We start from the raw sequence: 25,767 nt of genomic DNA on the forward strand, positions 1-25,767 counted from the left end.
TTTATTTGTTTTTATTATTGATGTGAATTTGTTTTTTTCTATGTTTTAACATTTTTTAAAGTCAAATGCACATCTTAATTTTAATAATTACTTAAATCGGGAAAAAAATGTATAAAAAAAGTTTAAAATACAAAGTTTTTGTATAAAAAAAAAGTTTCAAATACAAAGTTTTTGTATAAAAAAAGTTTCAAATGATTTGAACAACTTGTTATAAAAGGCTGGTGTCTATGATCTCTATTTCTAAACATTGATGTGTACTTGTGTTTTTCAATTCTTTAACATTAAAATTTTATGTCAAGGGCATATCGTTATACAAATATTTATTTTAATCTGATAAAAAGTTAGAAATGATTTGAACAATTTCTTATAAAAGGCTGATCTTTATGAAATCTTGTCTAAAATTATATTAATATGTTTAGGTAATCAAAATTTACATAGCAATGTCTGTCATTATTTTGTGTGTTCACTGTTGAAAGCTAAGTTCGGCCATGCTTTTTGGGATATAAAATGTGTCTTCTATTTTATGTTCGAAGAAAAGCTGCAAGAACGGACACCTGTAAGAGGTCGGAATTTTGTAGTATGTTCCGTTCCTCGTTCTTTAGCTGTTAATCGAGCGGAATTCGCTTAAATTAAATGGCGGTCGTATGATGATGATGTTTTCTTATTTGCCGAGATGAGACCCCACGCGCCCTCTCACTCTCCCTCTCCCACACCCTCTCGCTCGCACACCTGCCCGACGTCCGGCCATATATGCGATATAGCCGATCGGGGGATTCAGTCTCCTCGCGATGCTCTGGCGTGATCTTCGCCCAGCCGATACGATCCCATCTTTTTCTCTCTCTTTAGTAATTTCGGGTGCGTGTATGTGTGCTGTTAAAAACTATATTATTTTTTTTTATTATTTTTATTTAATGTGCTGTGAAAAATTATAACAATAATATGTAACACTTTGAGTAGGTGTGAAATAAGAAGCGTTTGCAATTAAAACTAACACTCTGATAAATTAATTTAGTGCCTTAAACAATCAAGTAGTGATTAAATAAATAAATTTAAAATTTATAAATTTTTGTCCAGTAATATTTATACCCACAAAATAATAAGATTCATAGATTCCTGAATCATGTGCATAATATTAATTGTATTTAAAGTAATATAACACTCTTGAAGGAAGAAAATTTAAATCTAGCATTGATACAGATTTTGATTTTTCATTTAAAGTAAATAAAAACCTTTTAAAATATTAACATACAAACAGTATATTTTTATAAATAATCAAAAATATTAATAATAAACGAAAGTGAGCTCATTAAAAGAAAATAATTGGCAAAAATAATTATAGCCCATAAACAAGTGTTTAAAACATCCAATTATTTGCAAAAATTTAAAATGCAGTTAAATATGACATTAAATATAAATGGCAAAGCTTCAATTAAATGGCATATTAAATAATAAAAACAGAGAGAACACAAATCAACTGAGTTAATGGTCCACTTGCAAAACACAATCAAATTTAATCAATTCCGTTTTTATCATATTATCTGCTGATTCCGATGACTGCACAATTGATCGGTTTTGAGCCTTTATTTAGATGCAAATATTTTGCTTTCCATTTGCGTCGATACCTTTTTCAATTTCTGTTTTTTTGTTGTCGTATAATTTCGGCCGCTGTTTCGGTGAAAAACTAGAAAAGCCCAACGGCTAGTGTCAAACAAATGCCATTTGATTTTTTTCTTCGCGCTCGGTTTTTTACTTAAGTTGTTTTATTTATTTTTGAGTACACGTTTTCTCGTTTGCACCACAAAAATAGTGCAAAGTATTCATATTTTTTTATTTTTTTTTGCAAATGTTGACAATTGTGATAGAAACTGCGATAGTATGGAAAATTTTAAAATGAAAATACATAAAAATATATAAAAATGTTTGAATAACAACAATAAATACTCAATGTCCAAAAACACAAAAGCATCTGTAATTGATGGATTTGCTGGCATGACCAAAATATAATTAGCAGCAAAAAAAGCCGGCGAAACTCAACAATTAACAAAACATAAAAACACAACGCGATTATTCCAGGTATAAATTGAATTAATATCAATATTTGCATGATTTCAAAATCAAATAAATATGTTCTATTCTAAGAATCACTTAAAATATGGCAATATTCATTAAACACTTTTTCAAAGAGACACAAAATTGATGGGAAACAAAAAATAAGTTTAAGAAAGATAAACTGTTGTTCCTTACTTTTTATTTTATTAGATAAAATTGTGGCTTTTGCTCTTTCGATATTTCTTTTGTGCTTTAGTGTTTGAAGTCATCTCTTCGTGATCTTAATTTATTTGAATATGTTTTTTTTTTTTGCAAAATAGATTTGAATATCTTTTGAGCGTCGAGTGGAGAGCTGATCAAATATACTCAAATCAATTGATTTGTTTTGTACGCTCTTCAAGTGACACACTTGAGCAGAATTTTCGAGAGATCATTCAGGAACATCTCTGGCCGGTATTTATATATACAGTCAGGCATATAGTATGATCCAGGGCCAAGTCGAGTGGCATTTGTTCAGTATTTCCGCTACATTTGCATAGTCGGCGGGCGAGAAGAATTGGGTGGGTAAGGTGAACGGAATTGAGAAGATGTCCCTACTACTCAACAGAGACGATCAAAATATCCATTTCAATTTAAATTCCATCACAAGACATTTTCATTTTCATTTTCGTTTCAATTCCTCTGCCCTCCAGCGAATATAAAAAACAAAACTAATGCGAAACACATGTGATGGAAAAAATTAAACTACTTTGGGGCGCATACATGGCGTATACTCAACGCAATTGCCATAAGAGCCTACGCTGGCTAATCCGGCATCTAATAAATATAATCAAAATTGTTTGCCGTCGTCTCGAAGTCCCCAATTGAATAATTGAACAATCTAACGCGGTCGCTTTTTTTCCCCTATTTATTTCTTTCCTCAAAGAACGTCTATTCATGTGTTTTGGGTGAGATATCTTCGTGAGATCGGAAGAACAAACTGGTTCGGTTTGATCTTGGAATGTAGATCAAGGTGCAGATGAAGCCCTGATTACGCTGATTTATGCGAGTTTAAAATGTAGAATAATGAGTCTGTGTCTTACGTTATTTATAGGTTTTTTTCCGTAATATTTAATAAGTAATTAAATAACTATTTATATTTATGTAATATGCCTTTTAAAAGTCATTACATTAAAAACGAATTTTTTAGATAAAAAAAAAAACCAGATAGGGATTTCTTTTAAATATCCGTTGGTGAACAATAAATTAACAAATAACTAAAAACTATTTTTAGCAAAAGAAAATAATTTCTGAAAATTTAATTAAAATTAAAAAATCTGAATAAATTGATTGATCTGAAAAATATATTATTTTGCATACTTAAAATCGAAAACATGATATTTGAAATTTAACTATTGTAAAATCTTATTAAATGAACAATTTTAATGTAAATTAAAATATTTAAATTTATGAACTTATTTAGAAACAAGTTGTTTGTTTTTTCATCATTATAGTCCCCTGATTTTTCCAATGTTTATGTTCTACCACTTTTCGCATATTTCTTTTAATATTTGCCCATCTTTTTCGCCACAATTTCCTCTTCGGCGGTGAAAAAAACAGAAACTGATGACGCGACCTTGAGTCAAAATAGATTATATGCGCAACATTTATATTTATTTATTTTTGTTTCTGTTGGACGCGATCGCCGCACGTCACCAAATGCCAAGCAATCGGAATATTTTTCCTCTGAATTTGTCCCGATGCCGCTTTTAACCCCTCCTGGGACCCCTTTTGAGCACCCCTTTAACCCATTGAAACTGTTGGCCAAGATAAGATCTCGGAATTCAAGTGGAAATGCATTTACATTCCCCGAACATTTAAATCAAATGAGGCGGTCAACAAATTGAAATTAAATTGCCAGTGGAATGGGCAAAAATAGTGAGATAAAATACTCAATGTATAGCTGGATGCTGAAACATTTGCAACCGCAAATCAATAATTTTTACGTCTGCCTTTTGTTTGGAGGTCGATTCTTGTGTAAATTCAGGCGAAAATGGCCAGCGCTGCTATTAATTTTTTATGGATTTTTAATTGGATGTAAGCCTACAATCCATCAGCAAAAATGTTATCATAAACATTTCATTTCAATAATTTTTAATACAGCAAGGCGTAATCTTAAAACTTGAATTTTAAAGCGTACAAAAATGTATAAATGTAAATAGAAACAAATTAGTGGATATATGCAAGATATGTAAAAATAATATTAAAAGATAGCTCTTAGTATAGATTTATACTTTCTAAACATTTCGAATGCCAATTGTTAAGATAATTTTCCATTCTGTGACGAAAACTTCCTTTTAAAAGTATTATGAAAACGACAAAATTCCTAACAATTAGTCAACCACATAAAGCAGGAAAAACATTTGGGCCACATGCGAATAAAGACATAAAAAATGGATTAAATTGTTGAAATATCTGAGGCAACATGGGTGAAAAAGCGCAAATGCAATTGAGAGAATGACAATATTATTTATTTAATTTTTGTTGTGCTCGTACCAAAAATAGATGCGAGTGTGACAACAAGAAGCCGAAAGAAAACAGCAGAGGCCCAAGAAATGAAAACCAAATCACGAAAATCGAGAGGCGAACGTGACAAAAGATACAGATACATATGGTAAGGCCAAAAAACAAACTAATGATTCTAAGAACAACAGAGGAGTGAAAATCCGAATAAAGAGCAGCAAACGACGCACAGATGACAGCAAATATCAAATCAAATGCAATTCAACTGGCAGGTGAAACATGACAGGAAAACTGAGGAAAACGTGTGGAAAACGGGTGGAAAAAAAGAAAACGGGGGGGTTTTGAGGGGGGTAAAAGGCGTGGTCCATTAGGCTGTAGCCGTCTAATGACGAACCCCTCAACCAAAATAAACAACTGAAAAACGAGGGGAAGCACTAAAACCTCTTGACAGCCCAATGTCGTATGGCCATATCTCTTAGACCAAATATATAAGTCGGAACAACTTGAAAATGGGTCACCCAAAAGCAAATTTTTCAAAAATCATTTTTCAATTTTTTCTGGTAGTAGAGATCATTTTTTTAATCGAAATCTATTACGCACTTAGCACAACATTGTGAAATAAGGCAAAATCATAAAATTAATGATCAATAAATACGACATAAAATTGTTAAGTAAATAAATAATATTTGCAGTTTATTCAAATTTTGTTTAATTTATTTTTCGAACGAGTTCCGTATTTATTGGCTATTAATTTGATGTGTTTTCTATAACAATAATCGTTAAAATTCTATTTTAAACAAACAGGGAATTTATTATTTATGATCTCCTTAAGTTTTATTGTAGTTAGAATACGAAACTCATTATAAGTAAAATGAAACTTTTGCTGGTCAAGTTGAAGCTTAACCTTTCAATATTTCACTGTTTAAAGCACATATTTAAACATTTTAAATTATTGCCTATCATCAAATTACAAATACATCTCATTTAGCATCGCAATATTAGACATTATGGACCTAATTTAATAGCAAGTACTTCTCTTTTGGCATTCTCGTCACGTAATTTGTGTGAATATCGAATGGCCGGCGATAAAAACGCATCGAGTCAAATGGCAAAATGGAAAATTAAAATGCAATAAGGCACTAAACGTTAAGCATTAAATAATTGACATGTCCATGTCGTTGGGCAAACAAAGCGCATATCAAATTAAATGTTCCCCTTTTAGTTTTTGATATGGGTATACATATCTGTAGATGTCCACGTATGAGCACATGTGTATACCATGCAGATTGCATATATATCAGGCATAGTCATGTCGAAGCACGTGCGCGGCTTAAAAATTGTATTCAAAAATGAAATTGAAAACGAAACGAGTGAAAAACACATGAGCAAAATTTATGCACGTGACGCCAGGCATTTTCATTTCCCCTCTAAAATCGCAGCATTAATTGATTAATTATGCAAATTCAAATGTCATGCTGACAAAAATATGAAAAACTCTGTGCGTTTACCCTCTAGCATGGGCGATCGTTTTGAATAACAGAAAACAAAATTGCAAAGCGAGCAAGTCCCAAAATTGTATTTGTCAAATGTGAAGCATCAATACTCTTGTTTTTAGTTCATTTTACTTGTAATTTAGTTGAATTTATGTAACTTTCTGGGGAAAAAAAATTACTCAAAAATCTCTTATAAAAAAAATACCCTTATAAAATTGGAAAAAGTGTTTTGATTGAAAAAAGCACATACAAAATTTTCATATGCTTTTAAAAACATTTTTACGAGCAATTAATTTGTTTTTAATTTGTAAACAATAAAATTGAAAAACAGTTTTGATAGTAAAAGCGGATATTTTTAATTTTTCGGGTACCATCTGTTTTGAATAAATCTCCTTCAATAAACAGAGCATCTGTAAGTCCCTGTAAAAATTCAAAAACGTTTTCATAAAAAAGGCAAACAAACACAGAATAAGCGAATAAATGTAGGGAAATGTTTGCCAAAGCCGTCAGACATTTAAACATAAACAAACAGGTCGACACACACATAGACACACACACACACTAATTAAGTGCCCATCGTGCCTTATGCCGAGTTCACCTGTGCGTATACGTAATTAATGCCATTATAATCTCTTACGCATAATAAAGTAAACAGGGGTAAAATTGTGATGCAAAATGAAGACCAAGGGTTTTATTAATTGTCACCACATCCATTTCGAGATTCAATTTTATTTCGAGCCCACTCTTTCTTTTGTTATTTTCATTGGATTAAATTTTATAAAAATTGCCAACAGGGCGTATGCGTAATTTCCGTTTATGTCACCTGAAAAAAGATGAGGGAAAAGTGAATTTTTCTCCTGTTTAACTGGCACTAAAAACACAATAACAGCACAAAAACAATTTTTAATTCTGTTTGCCTCCGTCAACACCTTATTGGCCGGCACACCAATTTTTCCCGATGAAAGCTTACAAATATTTGCAATTCGTGTTTATTATTTCTTTTGGTTTTTCCCTGTATTTTCCCCGTGTCTCGCTGACCATTTTTATGAGCTACATCAAAAATGTTTTCCTCGGCGCCCTGTGTATATTGTTTATAAACAAAATGCCCAATTGACTGCCAGCCAAATGATGGCTAAATAATAATAATAAATAGCATTCAGTACAATGCAAACAGGGCGTAGGAATGGATTGAGGTAAAAACCGTTTTTGAGAAATCCAAGAAAATATTGTATAGCTAAACAAACGGTGCAGCCAAATGGCATAATGTCAGGTGAGGTGACAGTGTGTTTCATCTGAATCGTGTTTACAGTTCTACATAATTTTTGTGACTTTCAGAGAAAATATTTTCAAAGCAGAGGGGTAAATATAGTAGAAATGTTTTTATGCGCTCGAATTTAATTTTAAATATTTTTACTAATTTAATCCTTGTTTTACGCACATAAGCATACGATTTTATTTAGGTAAACAAGTGACCAGAGAGCATTTAAGTAGTTTTTATCATGCGCTCTTAAGTTGTAATACAAGGTCATTGGCTCGAAGTGATGATAAACGAAGAAACTTAAAATTTGCCCAAAAATAAATCCATTAATAATCATCAGCAGGAAAAACAAAACAGAAACGCAGCCGAAAAAGTGAATAAAATAATAATAAAAACCTTTTAGCATATCCATGGCGAAACCCCGAGCTAATGAGGCGGGGATTCCCCCAGGCCCGCCCCTTTTGGCCGCCCCTTTTTTCGCACTGCTTTCAGCTTGAATAACAGACAACATTGTTGCCAGCTTGTTTTAGTTTTTTTTTTTTCAATTTTTGTTATATTTTTTTGGGTGCGGAGTGGAGCATGTGCAACAATGTTTTTATTTTGGCTCAGCTTATTTTTAGTTACTTTTTGTGTTTCCTTCGCTGAGCGAGAGAAATAACTTTCTAAATAAACGGAGCGCAGTTAGCAACAATGGAGGCACCCATACATACTATATACACGCACACACACACACACACATATATATATATAAATATAAACACTTTCCGCTTTTGCTGTCTGCGCATTTTCGTGACGCTTCTTGTATTTTTATTTTCATTTTTATTTTCCTTTGCCGCGCGGCAAAGTTTTCTTCTCGCAGCATTTTTATTTTATTGCCGCGCAGATTAGAGTTACAAAATTGTTAAATTTTCATTCCAATTCCGGTCTTAATTTCTTTTTGGGGTGGACAACAAAACGCCTCAAGTCCTTAGGCCAATTAATTGGCAGCCTACAAAAGATAATGGTGAATAAATGAATGCTTGGTTTAACCACTCGACAATATAAATAATTGTGAATAATTGCGAATAAAGCCACTAATAGAATTAAATCAACTGGCCATCCTGGCCATTTCACAACTTTCCGGCAATTCAGAAACAATTTGTATTTAAATTATGTAATTAGGCTGAAAAGATGAGGGAATCTACGAAACGTTAAAAGAAGGCAAAGGATTTATTGGAGGGTCTTTTAATGCAGATTAAAATTACAAAATATGAAAAATAGGGGATGTTTAATGCAGCAGATTTTGTATTTATTACTTAACGTGTATAGGTATGCATCAGGACTTTGTCTTTAAATTTCATGTATTTACTAAAAACTTATACAATTACATTTTGTTTATTGTTATAATTACCCGGTTCCGCATAATTAAATTGCCTTTTACCAGTTTAAATGTAAACGTATATTATTTTTTTTTCGAAATTGCCCTTGGCAAATGCTTTGTATGCCTTTCATAAATATAACTCTTGCAATTTATTTTGTTACTGTCGCTTAAAGTGCTCATTAAATGTTGTTCAATTATCCGCCTTGACGCTTTAAACTGCAATTAACCAACTACAAAACGTTAAATAAATGGGATTTAAATGTTTATTACAAAGTATTGCATATTTGGTTTAAGATTTTAAATATTCCAAAAAACACTCGATAATTAACTAAATTAGCAAACAAATTATATATTTGTTTTAAAATAATATATGTAAAAGTTGTCTGTGAAAATATAAAAATGAATTCCTCTTAAATCCCAGTTCTCGGATCTAAAACAATTTAATGCAGAATATAGAATATCCAAGTGGGATCTCAATGTTCCCAACTCCGTTTGGTTAAAGTGGTTGAAATGGGCTATGGGAATATCTAAGTTTATATATACACAGTATAAACCGGCGGAGTTGCAGCGGAACACTTGGCGACAAATTCTAAGCGTTGGCATCACGTGTTTCCACACAACCAGCTGCAGTGGCGGCGTTATAAAATTTAATTAATGCTGCCGGTGGTGTGGTGTGGGAGGGGTAAAAGGGAGTAAAGGTAGGGCGTGGCCGGAGGCGGTACAGGGCGGCCCAAGAAACGGGATAAGCTCGCTCAGAGATGATGGTCCTAAAGGCTTTGTCTCCTGCTGTTGTTTTTGGGCCAGGTGTAAAGTATTTATGCACTTAAAAAAAGTAAACCTATATATATACAATATTTGCATCCAAATTAATATAAAAAGTATTCCTTTAGTATGGGGCTATAATGTATGACTTATTTAGAAAAAATAAGATATCATAAATGTATAATTACAAAAAATTATAACCAGTCATGTTACTGTTTTACTTAATTTTGTAAACAAAATAATATTTAAATGCTACAAATCTATGAAAATTTATATTGTATCGTGGCCATATAAAAGGTTATCTTTTTCCACATTTTCGATGAAATTCTTACAAGTTTAATATTTAATTTGGTAAATATTTTGTAGAACTTTTAGCTACGTTATAATAGATTGTCGTGGTTTTCCGAGTGTACGCCCCGCTCTTGGCATCCCTCCGCCTCAAATTCTCCGGACAGCTGTAAAGTGCTTTGTTAATTAGCAAACTGGCGAGGAGAGGGCGCAGGATTCGCCGAAGGAGCGGGAACAGGAGTCCTGCGTCCTGAGTCCTGAGTCGCAGCTGCAGCTGCCTGCTGGCAATAATTTGCGCCCGCAAGTATGTAACACATTTTGCCACGGCATGCGTGTGCCAGTTTTGCAAGAGTGCGTGCGTGTGTGAGTGCGTGTGTGTCAGTGTACGTGTGTGTTGGTGCGCTTGCATTGTACTTCGCACACTATTTGTCAATGTCAGAAGGGATTCGCCAGCTACTCGCGCTGCTAAATTTCATCGCCCTGCGAAACCAACGTGTTGGCAGCCAAAACACCTTCAATCGCTATCTCGGTGTAATTGAGCAGTGAGAGCAAAACGTTTTCACATACAGAATGGAGCAGGATTATATCTTAGTTAAGCCACCTTAAGAATACACCCTTAATAACCCATAAGTCGATCAAAGGGTCAACAAGTTTATTGCACTTATTGATTCCAATTTTAATGTGACAGATCTCTTATATAGCCTATTTCTCTTATCAAATGCATTTAATTTATAGCTTCTAACATTGGTCCATGTTTTTGACCTCTTTTCATGTTACATATTTTCAAGTTGTCTATAGCTTGTAGAAATATGAGTCAAGACTTTTATTATTTTACACATACCATCTAACCATATTATGATTTCAAGTGACATCTCTTTAATAGCTTATAATTTAATTCCCAACTAAAATTTCTTTACCATTTTAAACTACTTTTATGTTCGGTATTTTTAGGGTTTTTGTATGAAGTGAACTGTTTTATGGAAACAAAATTTTACGAGCAATTTTTTGAAGTGTATTGCCATGACTCCATGGGCAGCTGAAAAGTCACGCACTCATCGAGTAGCCGTTGGCCTGTTTTCTTTTTGGTTCGGTTCAGCGCTGCTTTGCATTGACCTCACCCCCTGCGCTCGTGCCACGCCACCTTTTGCGGCCTTCACCCACTGGGGGCCACCCACCACCATCACCACCACCACCATCACCACCCTCTTTAACCCCACGCACCACTGGCTACCATGTGGTGCAGCGCGCTAATCGAGAGGAGCGCTCAGAGCGTCGCTCATTTGGTTTTTTCATTGCCGTTGACGCGCTCCCCTCGCTCCATCAATATCAATGTGGCTTGATTTTGTGGCAACTCCGGGAGCGTTGGCCAAAAAGGGGGTGGCGTCCAGGGGTTAAGGATGCAGGCTGCTAGTGCCTCTGGCATCCATCAGTGATGCAACAACATAAGCTACCGGCGTGCTCGCTGATTAGCCAGGCCCAAGCGCTTCGAATTCAGATTTAAGAGGAGCGTTCCAAGGAAAGTTTAGAACGCAAATTTGCAGCAATTGGGAGAATTGCAAAATAAAATAGTCAATAAATGGGCTGGGAAATAAAGCAGATTAGTAGAATGGCCAGTTAAAAGGTTAGGAAAATAACAAATGCGAGAACTATAATATTTTGTAAAAAATATTCTTCTCAGAAGTGAAAAACATTTTAATTGAGTAAAAAATATTTCGACTTACTAAGTTTTTTTATCAGTGAACTCAACAATTATTTATGTATATGATGTATATTTTTATCATTTTTAATTTATTTTCTTTTTCTTAAAATTGGTTCCTTAATTTTGTTTTGCATGCTTGCCGATTAAAGAGATTCCAAAAAACAAATTCGTTCAGCTACATTTTTCCAATTACATTCCAGTATTTTTTGCCAGGCAATAAAAAAAATCTGTCGTAAGCATTCTATTTGCCAGCTAAATATATATCAAGTTAATATGCAAACACACACACACACACACATACGAACGTGAAGGGCCAGGATGCTTTTGATAAGCGAGTGTGTGTGTGAGAGCGCCCTAAACTATGCAACACATTTGCATGTTTGTGCGACGCTTTTTTTTTCCCACTACTATACTACTACTGCTTTTCTTCGCTCTCAGCTCTTTGATATGGCTGATATGGCCTGTCGGCACCCACTGCCCCTCCTCCATTTGGGAAAAAAGTGGGCGGCAGGCGGTAGGCGAGGGGTGGGCGTGACTGGTGGAAGATAGAGAGCAAAAGCGTAAAGCGCAGCGCGTTGTGAAATGCAAGCGAATTTGCATAGAAAATAGACAGTTTGGAAAATTGCATTCCATGTTGATAACTTAAGGCCCCATTGCAGTGCCCGCTTTTCCCACTTTTCCGCACTTTTCATGCACCTTGCATTCAGCCACCCCTTTTTCCCACCCCATTTTCATTCCAATCTTTGCGTCGCTCTTAAACATTTGCCAGCTGCAATTGAAAACGAGCTTGAAGCACGCAACGCGTGTGCATAAATAACTTGTTTAAGTTTTATGGCAATGGACGTTGGTCCTTCCCGCAGAATCTCATCGCCCACTGTTCCCCTGCCCCGAAGTTCCGCACTGGAAAAAAACGAAACGGATTAATATAATAGATCAGTTAAAATTATTTCAAAAGTACAATATTTAGAGTCTAAAATCTAAGTTAAAAATAACATAGTAGTAGAAATAATGAGATCTTAAAAATACAATTTCATAAAAATTCAATATTAAAATATATTTAAAATTTGTAAACTTATTGATTTAATTAAACAGCAAACACCAGCAAACTATAAGCTATCTATAAATTAATATAGACTTGTAGAAATATTATAATAACAATAAATTTATTTCCTTATAACCAAATAAAGAAAATAATTGTTTTTTTTTTGGCTTTCATACTATCAAGATAGCTTTAAAATGGGTTATTTTAAAGCCTTATTTTAATTGACTCTTATTAATTAAATAAATGGTGTTGTACAATACATATTTACTTCAAAATTCCCAGCGGGTTGAAGAGCAGAAACAATTTGATTTAAATAAATACATTTTTAGTTTGCTGTGTATGTGCGCTTGTCACACGATTTATAAATGCTTGGCAGGGGACTTGCCATTGCATTCGGACCTGGTCACACCTTGAGCGAAATGCAATTTTGTCTGCCAGGCCAAGGCATCATCAAAAACGAGAAGACACGGCCAACAAAAAAGAATCGGGGGAAATGCAAGTTGATGGGCTGTCACGGCAATGCTGCACCTTGGCCTCAACCCGGACAACCGTCATCCGTATCCCGATTCGTATCCCTCGAGCACCCCCTCCCCCAAGTCACGGCTGCCTGGGAGTCCTGGCAGTCCTGACAGTCCTGCAGCCATTTTTTCCCCATTTCCACACTCACCACTAAAGTCCGGCTGCGAAGAGACAGAACTTGAAAATCAAATGCAAAAATACCTGAGGGAAACTGTACTTGCATAATTTTTCCTGCACTTTTCTACGGGGTATCGGGATTAGTGCGGAATGTGATGTATTTGTTACTTAACTTAACCTCCAGTTTAACTTGACATAGATTATTTTAGTATCATTTTAATAAATATATATTATAAATTCTAAAAGTTGTCAGCAATGAAAGAAAAAAAATGACATAACATTACGCTAAGCTAGAGAGTTAAATATTTACATGGCAATACTTGCTATAAAGATCATTAGTACTTTTTTAAATACATTTTTTTTCTTTTTATATATTTTTTATATTTCTTGTAGGATACTCGTAAGTTGTAACGGTTCGATCTTCCCCAAACTTTGTTTTTTGTCTACGTTCTCAATGCTACAAAGTCGGTATAGTGTAGTTTAGCTCACTAGTTGTTGTAGTTTGAAGTTAAAGAAGAAGCTGCCGGAACTCCCGTCCCCCTTCTTGGAGCACCTCTCCCCCGCTTCTACCCTCTGCATACACCCCTTTTCCCCGGCAACTCCGCTTCTGTTTATTTTGCCACAAAGGCTGCAATGGATGCCTGGCTTGCTGACTCCACAACTCGGACCTAGGGCAACCTGATGGAATGACAGACTGACTGACTGACTGACTGACTGACCGCCTCTGTCTGATTCTCCCCCTCTCTCTTTCTGTCTGACTGCCCCCTTCTCTTTCTGTCTGACTCTCTGCCAACTCCTTCCAACGCCAAAGTCCTGATGCCGCTGTAACTATTTGACTTTATCTTGTTGTTCTGGGTAAACAAAATGCACCGAGGTTAAGGAGATGAAGTGCTGGCGGGTTGGAAAGACGGGCTGCGATAAACAAATCCCAAAAAGCGTTGACTTGGTCCTCGTGGATTTATGTGGCTCTACACTGGCAATTATAACTCTTGCAAGCTCATGTAACTTTCAAAACCTTCACAGAAGCGGCAGTTCCTATCGAAAGTTTTAAATTTCAAATGAAGGGGTTAAAAATAGCAATAGTATTAGTTTTAGTTGTTTAACTTTTAAAAGTTACGAATTTTTCAATCGATTCAACCATTTATATTATATTTTTCTCCGTGTAATCCTGTGTGCTTTTTTGCCTTGTTTCTCTCAGACTGGTTTTCAATTTAAAGTTAATTTTAAATGTTGGTTAAATGCAACTTATCCTAATCAGGAAAAACGCAGCCGCAGGCCGTCTATTTTTCTTGGGCCGGCTTTAAGGCCATTTTCTCCATTTTCTTTTTGTTGTTGACTGCCAATTAGGAGCAAGGCACATTTTTGCAGGTGCTGAGAAAATGGCACACAGCCACTTGACTTGCCCAAGCTTCTCTTGTTGCTATTATTATTATATTTTTTTTTTTTTGCTTTTTCGCCGTTGTTGTTGTACCCACTGAGCCACTCACTAATTATGCAAAGGGAGGAAAAAAAAGAATGTAAGAATTTTCTGTTGCATCTGGCCAAAATGCAAAAAAAAGTGGAACGCGGCCTGGCAGCCACAAAAAAAAAAAAAACGAAGAGAGTGGAAAATCTGAAGAATTCTTCTTCGCTTTTTTCGCACGTAGCTGTCAACCGCGCAGGTGTATGTGTGATTTTCCGAGAGTGTCTATGTGTGTGTGTGTGCTAATTTAGGCATCTTTTGTTGTGACTGCCTGAATGACACATATACAGTCAGGTGTCTATGAACGAAAAGGATGCACTTGAATGTTCCGAATACCCTGTACAAAATGTTTGCAGAAACCAATTAACAAACATTATAATAATGTTATATTTTTCATTTTATTATACGTATGTACATGTTATATTATAAAAGTGGTTTGTATTATTTACAACTTTAACTAATTTGATACGTATACGTAATATAATTTAAGAGGTTTACATTTTCCACGTATGGTTCGGCTAAACCTATGTTACATTACAATGTAAACTAACTTGAAAAATAACCTAAATTACACTAAATCACATAAACACTTTAGGAAACATAAACTAAATCGTAACAATAAGCAAAACAGCAAGCCTAAAACAACCTAAAAATGTCCATTAAATTTTTTCGGCACCGACAAAAAATAATTCCGTTGCTTATAAAAGCGATGTGTATAGAAACCGCCAACAAAAACAACAAAACCGTCAACAAAAAGGCTTTGTTTGCAACAACAACAACAACAACAACAGAAAAGTACAGCCTGAGGAAGACGTATAGCGAAGGGCGGAGGTAAATGAAAATAAGAGCCCGTTTTATTTCATTTTGTTCCACTCCGCAGCATTTTAGCCATATTCCGCCATTTTTTCCCAGGCGCCGTTCATTCACGCATTCATTCAATTATTCAGTCAGCCGGCTAGTCATCTATTCATTCATTCATGCCCATTCATTCCCTCATTCATTCAGCCATTTCCATATTCATTCATTGATAACTGAGGTCCTGTGGTCTCGGCTTTATTTAAAGGCACAGGTGGACTGCACTGAGGAAATATGCATAGAAGTGTTAGGACCTTAGACTTGATCCATTTAAGTCGAACTTCCGAAAGGTATAACATATCTCCGAAAGTTTGTGAGCCATCTGCCGTCTTGTAATCTCAATTTCTTATTTAAAGACTTCAAAACTTTAGAAAAGTTGGTTTCCAATACCTAAACAAGCCCATAACTTAACCCATCGATTTCAAATTGGCAAACCTCTAAGTGTTTATGATTTTTTAGACAATTTATAATCTGACTTTTATGTTAATTTTGTGTTGATTTATTTGTACAATATTTATGCTGCACACACTTTCTTAGAAATTATTTATTAATATTACTAAATAAACAGAGATTAGAAAACTATAACACTTCAAGATCAAGTCATGTTGTGTAAGAGATTCTTTTTTGTAAGATAAGTCAATTGGATTTAGCCCTTCAAAGAAAATGACTTTTTGCAACAATTAAAACCATTATTGTTAAGAATGAATGATTGAGATCAAATGTGTTTTCGTAACGTTCAATTAATGGGTGCATTTTCTCGCACGATTTTCCACGATTTTTTTTGTAAACCCTTCAAATGTCATCTGATGTGGCCAGCGGAAATAAAAGCATTTTTGTACTTTACACTTTTTTGTTTGGTTTTCCGAGCTTCGCTTAATGCCAGGAATATCGTTTTTCGGTTTTAGGTTTTTGTTCTCACTCACGTACGTGCAATATTTGCGAATTTCGAGGGGTGGGGACTTGACTGTGAATTTGCCACTTTTATTGTTTTTAAAACGCTTTCCAATTCCTTGCTCTCCTTTTGTCTATTTTTTTCTCGATTTTTATTTTTTTGCTTATGTTTTTGTTGTGTAGTTTTGCCCTTGCCTGCAATTGCAATTTCAGTTTTATTTTACGCGCAATTTGTCTGCCCTGTATGTACGAGTATGTATGGGTGGTGGAAATAGTGGGAAAATCGGAAATTGGGTGGAATGGTTGTTTTGCCAAGTGAAACAAAAGAAATAAGCGAAAAAGCCCCGAAATTGAAAACCAAATAAATAAGTGAACTTTCTATGCGGGTGCTCTCTGTGTGTGGGTGTGTGGGTGTGTGTGTGTGTTTGTGCAAAATGTAATTCGAAGCAAATATCCGAGTGGTCGGTGCAGAAATCTGCAACAAACAGCTGGAAGACACATCTGCAGGCCATATACCCTGCTTTCTTTGCTTTTCTTTTCTTTTCTTTTCTAGTCCTTGTTTTTTATCTTGGCCACTCCTATTTGTATATGTCCGATTGTTGGCCAATATCAATGCCAATCCGGGCTGGCCATAAATCATTCGGTGCCGTCGAAGAATCAAACGAAAACGCAAGAAACGGAAGGATATTAAATGATTAGCGAGCGAAATTATACTTAAATCAGTAAAATGTATTGATTGTTATTGTTCATTACAAATTGGATAAGTCAAAAAACTACTAATTAAAAACTCAATATATTTGGGTGATTCAATCATGTCTTATTTTCTTATTTATTGTTGTTTCAAGTATTATATATTGTCACACTGTATAGCTCTTTTATAGTTTAAAGTGTTTTTCAATATAATAACCAAAGAAGGTTAATTGATCATTAATTTAAGTATTCTTTTAATATTTTTATCTATTTTTTAATATTTTTTTCAGAGCTAAGCTTATTAATCTTATTTTAATTTAGTTTAGAAAAAAATATAGTTAACATAAATATTGTGACTTATTACATGACTAATTGAATGCAGCTTAAAGTAAACTATCACAATATTGTATTCCCATATCTTATATCCCTAACTGAAGTTCTTTATTTGTTTTATATTTTTGCAGTGGGCGTGGCCGTGGGCGTTTCCGTGTGTGTGAGTGTTTGTTTTGGCTGCTGACAAAAGTGCAATTGGAATCGGATCCGAGGCGAGAATTGGAAAATCGGGGAAAACGCAACCGATACGGGCCAAACTCAAGTGGCCAGGATAGGCGGCTAAAAGAAGGCAGAGGCAGCGGAGGAGGCGGAGGCGGGCGGTGGAGGCGTGCCAGGACCTCTGTCAGTGGTGACAATGTCCTCGACGTCGACGTCGACTGAGGCAGCGCCAGAGGCAGCGACGCTGGGAAATGCGACTGTTGGCGAAATGTTTTCGGATGCGGATATGGCGGAAGTGCGGCATGTTGTCCAACGCATTTTGGTGCCGTGCGTTTTTGTTATTGGACTATTGGGAAATTCAGTGAGCATTTATGTTTTGACGCGGTAAGTGCACTTGTATCCCCCACACAAGTCCTTCAGACCCCCTTTCCCCCCTTTCCCCTTCCCCATTTTGGCTGTTATTGTTGCTGGATTATGGCCCAGCCGATTTTGGGCGATGGTGTGGGCGTGGCCTCTAGGCACTGTTGTTTTATGCATTCAGCAGGCAGAAAAAAATTCAAAATATAATTGCAGCTCGGCGAAAAATATATATATATTAAATATTTATATATTTATTTATATATATTAAATATAAATATTGATTTCATAGCATTTATAAATGAAGAAAGCTCTAGATTAAGAGTGAATTTCAATGAAAATGTATTAAAGGGTTGTTAAGGGTTGGTTTTTTTTTCTTTTTTATGTATGCTCTAAAATATTTATAAAAGCACAAATTAGCGAAATATGTGATTTTAAATTAATCCTTTTTTTTTAAAGAATAAGTAACAAGTCTTGAACAAATTTTAGAATCGATTTGTAAAGCTGTGTAGTCATTTATTTTGTTGATCAACTTATTGCGATTTATTTTTATTTTCATTTATTCAAACAATATCAAGGTCAGACATTTTCGAAATTATTTATTTTCTCTCTCTGTACCAAAGTGTCTGTCTGTGTGTGAAACAAGTGGAACACGAATGAAGCAGCGAACAGGTACGCAGCGCATTAAACATGGCATTTAATTGTAGCCACCGCTGCACTTTAAAATCATTTCCACACCATGCCAACAACAGCAAAAACAACACTAACAGTAACAGTAACAACAACAACAATAGCAGTAACAAAAATAGCACGGACAAGTACAACAACAATAAGTGAAACAATAAGAGTCATTTTATGTGCCAAATGCAAAAATGCAGATAAGCAAAGTGTGTGAGTGTGTTTTTTATGTGTGCCAGAAAATATGCGACAGTTGCAAGTGCTCTGTGCGGCAAGCTGACTACTATGACACCATATGGGCATTTTCCGGAAAAATTCGGACGAAATCAAATAAAGGAAACCTTAATAAGATCTGGAGGTCAGCCAAAAACATACGATTTTGTATGGTATTTCTATTAAGAAGGCTTCAAAACAAATCAAAAAATAAAAGGCTAAAATATATTTCATACAATCCCGTTATATGCTAAAACTGCCAATGAAGGACTAAATTAAATGGCAAATATTTTGTACACTTGTAAAAACCATTTTAAAGTTTGTTGAATATTTGTATAAAAATGTGCGTTTCAAATATTGTTCTAAAGTTCAACTAAATGTAATTGCAAATGTTTTTTATACTCATAAAAATCTTAAGCCATTTAAATGGTGGGAAAACTATTAAATATTTTTATAAAAATGTGCATCACAGCTATTATTTCTGTTTCGATGGCAACAAGTGCATAGTCATTTGCTAAATAACAATTTTGCCTTAACCTAGTTACAGGGTAACTTTGGTAAATATCATTTTGTATGTACCAAATTTATAATATTGACTCATCAACAATGCATAAATCCATTTTCAATCCAACTCTTGTGGAATTTTAAGTTACCTGAATGCCATGAATGACTTTTTAATTTAATGTTTTCATTTCATTATTTTGTTTTGTGGAGAACACAAGGAAATTTAACTATCAGAGCTACGGGCGATGCCAGAGAGAAAACTAAATGTTAACAGTTAGTTTTTATTGTTCATCTTTTGGCTTTATGACTGTGCCGACATTTGTGCGCATTTCGGAAAATGCCCAGGCCCGGTGGGAAAATCCAGCATCATCCCCCTCCACCCCCAGCAACCCCTGCACCCCTTTTTTCCCCTTCAAATTTTCCGATGACGATGCCCCTCAACCCCTTCTGCGTTTTGCTTTCGGGCAATTTGCTATTTCAATTGGTGTTGCACTTGGCAGCGTTTTGCATTGTCCACCAAATGGTTTGGCCTGATTTCGCAATGCGAGGGTGGTGATGGTTGGGGGGAGGGGGGGTTTTTTGGTGGTGAAAGCCCGAATAAACACAAATTGCAATTCTTTCCGATTCTTCTCGCCATTTTCAGAAAGCGCATGAGGTGCACCACGAACATTTATCTAACGGCTTTGGCCATCACGGACATTGCGTACCTGACCTGTCAATTAATCCTATCACTCCAGCACTACGATTACCCCAAGTACCATTTGGAAATTTACTATCAACTGTATGGCTATTTCGTCTGGCTGTGCGACAGTTTTGGTGAGTATTAACTGCATATTTAAAGAAATATGGCTCTAGAAAGTATAAAAACTAAGCAGATATCTTGTGCTTCAGTCATAGTCATTTAAGATCAGTTTAGAAGGTTCTAAATTAAATTGAGACATTTTTAAGTAACCTAAAAACAGTGGTTGACTGAATTCACTTTTAAATTTGTCTAAAAGAATGCTGTAAACATTTTTCAGGCATTACCACATATTTCATATTTATTTAACTAATTTGTGACTCTTCTCCAAAATAATAATAGTTTTGCACACATTTTGTATGACTTAATTTTTTTCTTTTTATTTCTTAAAATATTCTTAATATAAAGGTTTTTTAAATAATACAAATTTATTGCACCAGCAAGTTGAGAATCAATTACCTTACCTTAAATAACTTAAATTTAAACATGAAGAAATAACATTTATTCATCAAAAATAAAGAGGGGGCTTCCAAATAAAAATCGTAAATTTTGTGCCGTTAAAACAATTGCTTCTCGGGGGTAAAAATTCCGAATGCATCGCAGGGAGAGCACTAAGTGGAGTGGTGTGGATTCCATAAATTCCCCAGTTTTCCTCGATTCCCGGACCTCCGGATTCCTGGGACCTGGGCCCATCAATTCGAATTGCACCTGCGGCCGATGCTGCTGTTGTGCATCAATTTCATTGAGCTCTGCCAATTTACGAGGTATAGTTAGCAGCGCTTTCTGCGAAATGCCAGCGGTCAGCTGAGTCCCGCTTCCATGCGATACCATACCCATGCCATACCTACAGTTTTCCGCTTTCCCCCGCCTCGGTTTCCACCCATACAAAACGAGTCTCATCAGCGGAGCACGGACGTCAATCGTTTAGAGTGCGCAGCAGCGTTTTGAATAAATTGACAGCGCAGGCAGCGAATAAATTGGGATGGGGTCAAAAGTGGGTGGCACGGGTATTTATAATCCCAGAGTGCACCGAAAAATTTTGTTATTCAAAAAGGTATGTTTTTCAAGATTTCTACTTGCCCTTATAAAGCCATAAATATATTTATTATGTGATGGAGGTTGTTTTATTTAATTTAGTATGTCTTAAAAATGTATAAGCATACCAGATACATTTTTTTTTTTAAATTCGTTTTTAGTTCTGTTTTTTTCCAACTTTAACAGTAAGTTGTAGCAATTATTATGGGACTTAGTTTTAAAAGTGATTTAATATTTATAGTGTTAAATTTTTTCAAGTGCACAATTGATTGTGTCTGAATTGTACACCCACGCCCCTTCTCAATTGTTTTCCTTGCTTCCACGGACAGGTTACATCTCGATTTACATTGCCGTGTGCTTCACCATCGAGCGGTTCATAGCGATACGTTATCCACTTAAGAGACAAACATTCTGCACGGAATCGCTGGCCAAGAAGGTGATAGCAGGTGAGTTAAGATGGCCAAAAATAAATTACATAAAATAAACAAATAAATATTGAAATAAAAACAATTTATAAATAGTAAAAATATAAGCTTGAATTGTATATAGATAGACAAATAAAAATGAAAATAGACCGTAATTTTATAAGGAATATTTTATATGAATGTGAAGTTGTAGAAATTTTAATTACATTTCTTGATACAATGGAAACAGTGAGAAGAAATTTTTAATGACTCAAGAAACCGATATTTTCCATCGAAAGCATCTTAATATTTCTTTTGAAACATCTTAAGTTATGCAATTTTATACATATAAGTTGTCGATGGGTTTAGATAGATGGGATAGATAGATAGGGATCAAATTGATTTTGATTTGCTTATCGTTAAAATGTAAATTGCTTTGCCATCTCCAGCCGTGGCCGTCTTCTGTTTGCTGTCCACGCTCTCGACGGCATTCGAGCACACAATTACGGTCGGTTGGAAGCTGATTGATGACGCCTACCAGCCGTGCAACCAAACGGTGGCTAACTTCTCGCCCACGCCCCCTGTTCCGTCCTTTGCCGTGGCCACGCCCCCACTGGCCACGCCTCCGCTGCCCACGCCGGCGACCATTTCGCAGCACTTCAGCACGGAGTCGACGACCGCCGGCAGCTCGAATCTGCTCTTCGACTGGGGAAGTGGCAGTGGTGACGGAGAACCAGGTGAGTGTAGGGGTCACCATTCATAAACACTGGAAAAAAAACAACGAATTTTGCATTTTTATGCTGGAATAAATTTATTCATTTTATTTATTCTGATAGAATTTTACAATATTGTTTTTTTTTTAATTATGTTGTATGCCTAATTTTTATTTTAAAAAAATGTCTACAATTTCTTTTAATTTTAAGGACTTGTTTACCATTTTCTAGAGAACATTCCACGACATCGCCGGCACTGGCAGTCATCTGGATTTGTGACGCTTCCCAATCTGAGGAAAACGCTAGAGGAACAGGATCAAGATGAGGCGGTGGAGGAGCAGGGGTCAAGGGTCACCGAAAGTTTGCTGCAGTTGTTGCGACGCAAACGAAACAACAATGACAACAACAACAACAACAACAACAACAACAACAACAACAACAACAACAACAACAACAACAACAACAACAACAACAACAACAACAACAACAACAACAACAACAACAACACGGATGCATTCGCATTTAATGTAACGGAATACTGTCAAAATGTGAGTGAAATGTGCTGAAAATGCTGGGATTTCCCTGGAGAAAATGTGAAGAAGGTTTACCAGTGAAAAACATGAGGGGAGTAGAAGTATCAAGACTGACTATGATAAATACGACAATAACTTAAGCTCATATCTGTGCTTTGAATATTTTAAAGGGCTCGTATACTGAGGAGTTAGTGTTGCCTTTTCTACAACTTTTTTAATTAGTGTTGCACTATTTGTCGCGCTTTATAATATGTACTTTATCTTTCAGGTCACTATTTACAATCATGGAACTTCAGAGCTGGGCAAGGATGAGCTGTACAGTAATCTGTGGAATATGTTTACACTGCTGGTTTTTGTAGTCTTCCCGTTGCTCTTACTGGCCACCTTTAACTCATTTCTCATTCTACTGGTGCATCGTTCAAAAAGTCTGCGTGGCGATCTGACCAATGCGAGCAGCATAAGGCGAACTAAAGTAATAAATTTAAAATTGCGATTGGTAAAATACATTTACCATACTTTACTTACAGCGCAAATCAAATTCCGGGATTAAGGGCAGCGTATCGCAGGAGAATCGAGTGACGATCACATTGATTGCGGTGGTGCTGATGTTCATATTTTGCCAACTGCCATGGGCCATTTATTTGATATTGTCCCAGTATATGGATTTCCAAATAGGTACACAGGTGGTGGCGGGCAATGTGTGCAATCTTCTGGCCTCCCTGCATGCGGCCTCCAATTTTTTCTTATACTGTGTGCTGTCCGATAAATATCGAAAGACAGTGCGTGAACTCATCACAGGGTATCGCTATAGACGTCGGCATGCCCGCAATAATACGAGTGTATATGTGCCCCATACGACGACTACACTGACCCAAATAAATGGTGACCACTATGGTAGTAATTATGGCGGAGCCGGAAGTCGTCGAAGTCGCAACACGAGTCGCCTGATAACGTAAATAGTCGATGTATTCAATATACTGGTTGAACTCCATGAGAAGCGTACAAAGTTACGATTCACCGGACAATAAAGGGCTTCAAATTTGCCAGCAAATCGCACGGAATCACAAGTGATTCGGTTGGGAATCAAACGTGATTCGATTCAACCGTGATTAGCAGAAAATTTAATTTGTTATATCAATCGATAACTATGTGTATCACTCTCTCTCTCTATATATATATATATATATAGTATATATTACATAACATACATTGTGCCATAATGTGATGATTATAGATTTATGCTAGTTAACCTAAACGTAATTGTTGTCCTAAGTACTAAACGCATCAAATCAAATACACGCAATACACATACACACACAAATAAACAAAGAGAGTTTGCTATTTGCCCGTCCCACGGGGCGTATGAATAACCCACCGATGCATATTAATTTTGGTGCGCAATATATCGTTGGAAACCGTGGAATATCTGGGGGTCCTCAGTTGAAAGTCCTGCGAGACTGTGGTTCACCAAAAAGGACAAAGGCCGGAGGATACAAAAAAAACTGGGAGCCAATGAAGCAACAGGAGAAGAAACAGAACATTCTTTATGCCAAAGTCGACGTTTCAAGTTCTCTTTAGCAAAACAATTTAGTTTATTATTTTTTAGCTTTGAGCTGGGAATAAAAATTATTATTTAAAGGAACTCAAAAATGTTTTTTTTTATACCCTTGCATAGGGTATTATAATTTCAGTCAGAAGTTTGCAACGCAGTGAAGGAGACATCTCCGACCCTATAAAGTATATATATTCTTGATCAGCATCACTAGGAGAGTCGATCTAGCCATGTCCGTCTGTCCGTCCGTCCGTCTGTCCGTCCGTTCTTCGAGATACAGTAATGTTTAAATATTAAAAAAAAATTAAAATCGGACGACTATAACAAAAAGTTCCCATGGAAACAATAAAAATATTTAAGAAAATTTTATTTTTTAATTTAAATTTTAAATTTTATTACGAATTCAACGGTGTATGACATTCCACATTTTGACCATTATTTCCCTAAGTTTTGATACAAAAACCAAGTTTTTAATGTGTTTTTTTGGGATTTTTGGCGATTTTTCAAACAAAATAATTTCTAAAGAGTCTTTTTGTTGTAACTTTGCCAAAATAAGACCCAAAGTCAAAAGAGTTGCTATTTTGAACAGCTGGCAACTTATACCATCCGTCCCTGATCGATTTAAAACAATTAATTTTGTTTTGACACAAAAACAGAATTTAGAAAAATGTTTTTTAAAAAAATAATTTTTGTCAAAATTTCTGACTTTTTTGTAAGGGGGTACATCATCATTTTTTGTAGAAATTCGAAAATCTGAAAAAATTTTAACTTTGAATGCCATTTGATTGGAAATTTTATTACGAATTCAACGGTGTATGACATTCCACATTTTGACCATTATTTCCCTAAGTTTTGATACAAAAACCAAGTTTTTAATGTGTTTTTTTGGGATTTTTGGCGATTTTTCAAACAAAATAATTTCTAAAGAGTCTTTTTGTTGTAACTTTGCCAAAATAAGACCCAAAGTCAAAAGAGTTGCTATTTTGAACAGCTGGCAACTTATACCATCCGTCCCTGATCGATTTAAAACAATTAATTTTGTTTTGACACAAAAACAGAATTAAGAAAAACGTTTTTTAAAAAAATAATTTTTGTCCAAATTTCTGACTTTTTTTTAAGGGGGTACATCATCATTTTTTGCAGAAATTCGAAAATCTGAAAAAATTTTAACTTTGAATGCCATTTGATTGGAAATTTTATTACGAATTCAACGGTGTATGACATTCCACATTTTGACCATTATTTCCCTAAGTTTTGATACAAAAACCAAGTTTTTAATGTGTTTTTTGGGATTTTTGGCGATTTTTCAAACAAAATAATTTCTAAAGAGTCTTTTTGTTGTAACTTTGCCAAAATAAGACCCAAAGTCAAAAGAGTTGCTATTTTGAACAGCTGGCAACTTATACCATCCGTCCCTGATCGATTTAAAACAATTAATTTTGTTTTGACACAAAAACAGAATTTAGAAAAATGTTTTTTAAAAAAATAATTTTTGTCAAAATTTCTGACTTTTTTGTAAGGGGGTACATCATCATTTTTTGTAGAAATTCGAAAATCTGA

The 25,767-nt window shown here is 35.3% G+C and overlaps 1 protein-coding gene across 3 annotated transcripts; it reads left to right on the forward strand.

The window, feature by feature from the left end:
- The first annotated feature begins 765 nt into the window (after positions 1–765).
- On the forward strand, positions 766–24,051 carry LOC108137192. 3 transcript variants are annotated; one of them, XM_017258775.2, is made up of 9 exons: positions 766–855; positions 1,863–2,073; positions 17,452–17,863; positions 19,875–20,047; positions 21,335–21,451; positions 21,859–22,146; positions 22,354–22,670; positions 22,924–23,127; positions 23,183–24,051. In XM_017258775.2, exons 3-9 carry the CDS (start codon positions 17,676–17,678, stop codon positions 23,609–23,611), a joined length of 1,716 nt encoding a protein of 571 aa, XP_017114264.2. In that variant the 5' UTR covers positions 766–855; positions 1,863–2,073; positions 17,452–17,675; the 3' UTR covers positions 23,612–24,051. The 3 variants fall into 3 exon arrangements, with proteins under 3 accessions (XP_017114264.2, XP_017114263.2, XP_017114265.2); XM_017258774.2 differs by having other exon boundaries at positions 786–861; XM_017258776.2 differs by lacking the exon at positions 1,863–2,073 and having other exon boundaries at positions 834–855.
- The last annotated feature ends 1,716 nt before the right edge of the window (positions 24,052–25,767 follow it).

The sequence above is a fragment of the Drosophila elegans genome, unplaced genomic scaffold (genome assembly GCF_018152505.1).
Source record: "Drosophila elegans isolate 14027-0461.03 unplaced genomic scaffold, ASM1815250v1 contig_149, whole genome shotgun sequence".
NCBI classification, from domain to species: domain Eukaryota; kingdom Metazoa; phylum Arthropoda; class Insecta; order Diptera; family Drosophilidae; genus Drosophila; species Drosophila elegans.